This window comes from Myotis yumanensis, unplaced genomic scaffold (genome assembly GCF_028538775.1).
Source record: "Myotis yumanensis isolate MYYU_CA2020_CCGP unplaced genomic scaffold, mMyoYum1.0.hap1 SCAF_24, whole genome shotgun sequence".
In the NCBI taxonomy this organism is placed as follows: domain Eukaryota; kingdom Metazoa; phylum Chordata; class Mammalia; order Chiroptera; family Vespertilionidae; genus Myotis; species Myotis yumanensis.
In genome coordinates, this window is record NW_027223775.1 from 8,461,712 (window position 1) to 8,468,379 (window position 6,668).

Genomic DNA, 6,668 nt, shown 5'->3' on the forward strand with positions numbered 1-6,668 from the left:
TTCCTTACATTTAGGGAGACATACAGGCAAATGGAGCCCTGTTCCTGGGCCTGGATGTGTGGCCTTCTCCCTAGGTGCTCCTCTGGCAGGCCACTCAGTGAGAGAACTGAGACAGCAGAGGGCCAGAATGCAGTGGCAAGTGGGCAGGGAGCCTGTTCCTTGCTGGGCAGCTAACTGTCCATTGACTATGGGATCCAAGAGCACACTGGGACATCTCCCTTTCACTTGGTTGTATTGCCCCTCAGGGTGGGCCTCCATACCCCCATCTCCCCGGTGTGACCTTCACCTGTGTCCACTTAAGTGCTCTCTGGGAACTGGCTTGGGTTGTCCACTCTTAGACCCGGGGCCTGTCACTGGCTCAGCGTTGCTTTACCACCTCCTTGATTGATGGGAAGGAGGATCACGAGGGGAAAGTCTTCTAACATTAGACCATCCTCCACAAAAGGATGTCTTGTTCTTAGGACGGGACACAGAACAAAGCAGAGGTTTATGCCAGCTTAGTATTTTGCTGAAAAGAATGTAAATGTGTTTACAGGCCACAAGAACTTGAATTCAAGAAGGGGCTGGATGCAGTGAATGACAGGCATGGACATGTGAGGCCATGGCTCTGGCTCCCTGGCAGGCTGATGTCCCTTTCAGTACTGGGGGCCTGACTTGTGCACAGGGAATCCCGGCCATGGAGGGGCCACAGGCCAGCGATGGAGGCTCCCAGTGGGGAGGAGTGTTTGAGTCCAGGGCCTGGACTAGCTCCCCGTGACGGCCCCAGAGCAGTTGTACCTCAGTGGTGCTCACTGGAAGCCACTTGTTCCAGTCCCTGTGGATGGCCCTTGTGTGTGCTGACCCACTGAACAGTCACAGAGGTGAGTGAGTAGGTACCGGTGCACCAGAAAGAACCACCAAACCAGAAAGGATAAATGGTGATGTGATCTCCTTGACCCAACCTCCACCAGCCTAGTGTCTGCCCATCACGATGCTCATGCCTTCTTACTTGTCCAGTAACTGCAGGTGGGAGAATCAGGTTAACATGTCATAGAGGACACCAGACGGTTAACATCCAGTTCTCTTTATTACTGACAATTATTCACAACCCTTCAAGCAAAGGTAATCCCCGCATCTACCACCCAAGCCTCAATCCCTCCCCATGAGAGATTCAGGTGCATATTTCAAACTCCTTAGGACAAATCTCCCCAAAGAAACCATCGAGTCCCCTGCCAGCATTTCCCCCCCAACCCCGAGTAGTTGTCTGAAACTGGCTGCTGTGTTCCTGTATGGTACACTTATGTCTGGGCTTCAGTGCCCAAGTGCCCAGATGGGCACCCAGCTAGACACTCAAGCAACAGGATCACAGAATGGGAGTTGGGTCATGGAAGGTTCTACAGCCACAGTGAGGACAGGGGTAAGCACAGAGCCAGACCATGCCGGGCCGCCCCAACTGCTGCAGCATCTGCTTCAGCACGGCATGCATCTGGGCAAGTCGGCCCAGGTTGATGGTGCCGCTCCTTTCCTCGTAACTCTCCAGGGGGGCCGCATAAATCACGCAATACAGCTTGCTCAGCCCGACGATGTGGCGAGGCAGGTCCTCCAGGACGGTCATAGAGATGGGGTTTTCACAGAAACTGAGGGTCATGAGCTGAGAGCAGTGGCTCAGGGCAGGCAGGATGTCCAGGAACTGGGGGTCCATGATCCCACACTCATCCAAGTCCAGGTCCTGGAGAGTGGGGGAGGCTCTCTCTAACAGAAATTGGAGTGACCCAGAACTGATATTGGTCAGGTTGAGCCCACTGAAACTCAGGCTTTTGAGCTGGCTGACATTCAGGTGCTGGGAGAGATGTCTCAAGTCTCTTTCGAAAAGCAGGCAGTTAGTGATGGACAGGGTCTCCAAGGGGGTCTTCAGGCACCTGGGGAGACACAGAGCAGTTACATGTGGGGGATGGACCTGGTGGGCAGAGGCAGGTGAGGATGATCCAGGCCTTCAGGGTGAAGAGGCCCATGTCACCGAAGCCTACAGTGTTCCAGATGATGATCAAACCCAGCATGTTGCACAGTGAAAAGGGACATTCACGTCAGAGCAAATTTGAGTGGAATCTTTCTCCATCTGTTATCTGCTCCGTGACGGATCCAACTGGATGAAACCTCACACACTCCATTTACTCATCATACACCCCCAGCCCAAACACACAGGTGTTGTGAACATAAAGATGGGAGGTAAAGATGGGAGGAGCTCAGAAAGGAGCCTGGCCCAGGGTCTGAAGCAGGAGGCAACCAGTGCATTTTAGTATTGGAGACATGTCCCGAAATGCCTGCAACTCGGGCTTCCTTCCAGCCACAGCCTAGACCCCTGTCACCATCATCTCTTAGCCCAATGAGGCCTCTGGCAGATGTGCAGAAAGGGCTAACCTGGGCACAGTCAGGCAACATCCAGCGAGGGCCGCCACCCTCCAGGAACTTAGATCACTGCATTGTCCACAAACCACCTATCCCATCTCGTAATGCCTCCCTCCAGAATCCTGCATTTACCAGGCATTCTGTTTGCGAGAGCCTATGGCAACCCTTGGCAGACAGGTGATTGAGGCAGGTTTGGAGTGAAAGGCTGCCATGGCCAAATCTCTAAGTGCGGAACTTAACCCCTGAAACCGCACCTTTGATTGGCTTTCCCCTAGTCATTGCAATCCTCACTTGTTTCTATTGCATCATCTTCCCTTAGACACCACTCAGAAGGATTCCCAAAGCTACCATCCCCTGTCCCGAAGCCTCCATTACGCCAATTCCTAGCAAGGAGTCTCTTTACTAGCCTCTGTCCTAGTGCATACGTCCTACCTTTGTCTGGGGGGTTATGACACAACATGCAAGGAGACAGAGCAGTGAACAAGACACTGACTGTGTGGACCGCCTAGTGGCTCAGGCACTCTAGCACTGCTGAGGGACGGCACACGGGAGAGCCCGTCACTGTGCGCTGAAATGGAAAGGGACTCGCTCTGGTCGGCAGGGAAACCTCGCCACCCCTCACCTGAGGATCTCGTCCAGGCGGCCTTTGAGGATGGAGACATCGTCCAAATAGAGCTCCTGGAGGTGGGGCAGGCTGAGGAACTGAGAGGAGACCAGGCTGACACACTGCTCCTCCTGCTCCAAGGTGGTGTGAGAAGACGTAAAGACGTGGGAGAGCAGGAACCGGCGCAGATTGCCCATCTGGCCCAGGTAAGGAGCGAACTTCCTCAGAGTGGACAGCTTCCAGGTACAGTTTACCTCCAAATCCTGGACAGAGTCCAGCTGCACCATATCCAGGATGTTAATGTTTTGCTTTGACATCGCAAACACCTTCAGCTTCTTACAGCAAAGGTGCAGCAAACCTCTCCTCTCGCTGACTTTCTTAATCAGGTAGCTGAGGGACTCATCAAGGACACCTTTCTTGAGGCAAAGGTCTACTAACACCTCCACGGGGGCCAAGGGTGAATTTGGCCTGGCCGTTAAGCTGTGCACTTTCCCCCTCTTCCTCCTGGGCTGTGGGGCCTCAGGCTCCAGCAGTGAGCACACATGGGCTCTGGTTCCGGCCCACACGATCCAGAACTCCTGATGAACTCTCTTCTGTAAATTAAGCACCTGCAGTATCCATCTCCTGTGGAGAAAATAGGAGATCTGCTGGGGTGCATTAAGATAACAAGGAATAAGACCATGAGTCTAGGAATCTGGGCAGCTGGGCCAGACACCTGACTGGACTTTGACTCCATGGCCCAGGAATCAGCTGCTCCTGGTGCTACTGGGGTCCTTCATGGTCCCCATTCCTGGTACCTTTAGGTGCCACCAGGAAGGAGTGGGCTCGTGTCCCTTGGGTCACCCTCGGCATCTTCATCAGCCCTATCTATCCGAAGCCTGTTCCCAGAATGACCCCAGCAGTGGCTCCAAGGCCTCCCTCAGCTCTCCCTTTGGCCCTGCACACACCCGGATCCCAGCTGTAACTGCTCAGATCCCCAGGGTGCTCCCAGGCTACTGGATCCCCTGTACCTGGGTCGAGTCTCCTGGGCAAGCAGGGCATCGAGTCCCTCCAGCACAGCCTGCAAGATATCCTGGTGAGGCTGCCGATGGTTCATCAGGGCCCCCAGAGGGAGGCAGGGGAAGGGCCAAGCCTGCACCATGGCCTTCAGGACTTTGCTGTGCTTCCCAGCGAAGGCTGCCATGAACAGAGGTGGGAAGAGCTCCACAGGAAGCCACTCCAGAGCAGCGATGGCCGAGGCTTCATCCCTCAGCACGCTCTGACATGCCAGTTCCAGGAGTCTGCGTGGAGCCGGAAGGCTCATCCCCATGAAGCTGCTATGAAAGAGATCCTGGGAGACAGCCGGGAGCAAGGCATCTTGTCAGGCTGAGCATGAGCAACCCCGGTCTTTCTCCCTTCAGAGGGACCAGCTGAGGGCCAAAGGCACTGCTCCGGCAACAACTGGAGCGCCCCCAATTTACCACAACCCCGTTTTCTGCTTAGGGGCCGCAAAGCCACTCAGCCCTGCCTCTCCTCTGACACTGGCAGGACAAGAACCAGGCACCAAGGAGGGGTGAGATGACCACTGGACCCCTCCCACATCTACCCACTGGCTAGCTGGAATTCTGCTGTGCAGTGAGTCCTGGGAAACCAGAGAGATGATCCCAACCTTTCCAGGGAAAACGTTTCTGAGGATCACTGAAGGGCTGAAAACACCTGGAGTAGGGAGCAGCCCGTGGCCCAGGACTGCCTCTTGCTAAGTTCCAGGAAATAAAATAGATGGGGAAGATTAAGGAACACCCACACAATGGGTACCACTGAGGCCTTTGACACCTTTTAAATGAGGAATCCTAAAAGCAGCACAAACGTTTTCTAAAGCATGGGGTAGCTGCAGGTGAGAAAAATAACCATTAATTCCAACATGTACATTTTATTGTGTGCCCCTTCTATGAATATTAGAATGACCACTTTATCCATGACAACAGAGGGCTCACATGTCACAAGTAAGGCTCCTCTCAATAAGAAACTGCAAGCCCTGGTCAGTGTTGCTCAGTGCGGTGAGCATCCTCCCGTGCCCCCAAAGGTCTCTTGAGGGCTCCATTCCTAACCCCCGTTAGGGGGTGGGCAGGAGCCAGCTGATGGATGTTTCTCACATCAATGTTTCTCTCTCTCTCCCTCCCCCCACCCCCTTCCACTCTTTCTAAACATCAATTGGCTGTTATGAAAGACTTTCCATTAAGACCTGTTTTCACACGCACAGCCCGGTCGCTAAAAACTACAAAAAGGATTTTGCCACGTTGGCCTACAATAGGCTCCTTAGAAACACTCGACTTTCAGACACAGGGGAAACTTGCCCTGTGAACCTCTATGCATGGCAAACATCAAAAGAGAAATCAAAACGTTTTGCATTAAGGCAACCCTGCACCCAGAGGCAAAGGCAAAGTCTGCTCATTTGTAAGGAAGAAAGGACAAATCTCTGGGTTCTTGGCCTGCAGGTCCTTGTGGACCACCTTAGGCTCCTGACTCACCAGAGGGGCGTGGTGAAGGGAGCCCTGTGCTCAGACCTGGGCATTGACTCTCATGCTCTAGCCTCTGTTCCCACCTCGGCCTCCTCGGAAGCCATTATACCTCGTCTGACCACACCTTCCTTTTGAGGTCCTAGCTGAAATGGCTACTTCCACCTGAGAGCAGAACCTTAGTCCTGGATCTCCAGGCATTTAACCCTGATGGGGTTTTGTACTCTCCACACCTCCAGCTGAACCCCAGGTCCATGCATGAAAGGAAAAGAAAAGGAAACCAAACTGGAAGTAGACTTGATGGGGGTGTTGGTGCCACATCAAAATTCCCTAATGTTCCCGTTAACACACCTTTAGGGAGACAGTGGTATCATCTCAAGAGAGAAAGAATTTCAATGCAACAGTATTGAGGACCAAACAGTCCCTGAGACTTGATGTTACCTACAATTGCAAATCCCGTGCCCATTCCAACAGGAACAGAGGGACAGTTGGTCTTCCAGATTTTGAGGAGCAAGCCTTCCCCAGAGGAGGTCTGGCCAAAATCACGTCTAGGGGCTGATCAGGAGAGGGGAGGGGCTGCACGTTTGTAATGGGACCAAGGGAATTACCCAGGACAAGGTGAACATTTGGGAAACTCAAAGACTCTGACTGCATACACTTGAGAACTTAAAAGGCTAGCGGTGAAGGAGGAAACTGGGTGGACCCCTTAAACCCAAGCTGACGGGGAGTATAGGCAGGAGATTCTGTCACCCTCCCTCTGTGGACGTAAAGGGCATTTCCTCCCAGAAGAACCAGACCAGCTCAGCAAACTGGCTTGAGAAAATTAAATGTGAAAACGTGGGTTGTGGAGAGGCCAGAGGAGGGGTGTGGCAGCTCAACCTGGGATGTGACTTATCCAATTCTGAAAGCCACTGAGGGGTGAGAGTCGTGGGCTCTTTGGAATCTTGGAGGCACAGAGAAAAATAAATGTGGGCCAAAAGACCTGTGTATCCTTATCAAGGAGCTGTGACAGAGGGCATTCTCTTTAGCTCAGGCATCCTCTTCCACATCCCAACCTTTCACAGGCAGCAGGTTAGTCCCAGCCAAGTTCCAGGGACTAACATGATTGCCAAAGTCTGTATAAATAACTAATGTTTGCTCAACCCTAGGGAACAATCCATGCAAATTTGGCTTCAAAAAGCTCC

At 53.0% G+C, this 6,668-nt stretch overlaps 1 protein-coding gene across 1 annotated transcript; it reads right to left on the reverse strand.

Moving 5' to 3' along the window:
* Nucleotides 1-1,342: 1,342 nt before the first annotated feature.
* LOC139000602 (melanoma antigen preferentially expressed in tumors-like) lies at nt 1,343-5,805 on the reverse strand. The gene is made up of 4 exons (XM_070402749.1): nt 5,783-5,805; nt 4,000-4,332; nt 3,008-3,613; nt 1,343-1,898 (listed from the first exon to the last, which is right to left on the reverse strand). The coding sequence occupies exons 1-4, from the start codon at nt 5,803-5,805 to the stop codon at nt 1,343-1,345; spliced, it is 1,518 nt and encodes a 505-aa protein (XP_070258850.1).
* Nucleotides 5,806-6,668: the final 863 nt, after the last annotated feature.

Excerpts from the sequence above, each read along its gene's own strand:
- LOC139000602 (XM_070402749.1), bottom strand. The coding sequence starts at position 5,805 with ATGTGGCACCAACACCCCCATCA. Across the intron at positions 4,333-5,782 it reads TGGCACCAACACCCCCATCA|GGCTGTCTCCCAGGATCTCT; the intron begins AGTCTACTTCCA and ends TGCCTTGCTCCC. Across the intron at positions 1,899-3,007 it reads CGCCTGGACGAGATCCTCAG|GTGCCTGAAGACCCCCTTGG; the intron begins GTGAGGGGTGGC and ends GTGTCTCCCCAG.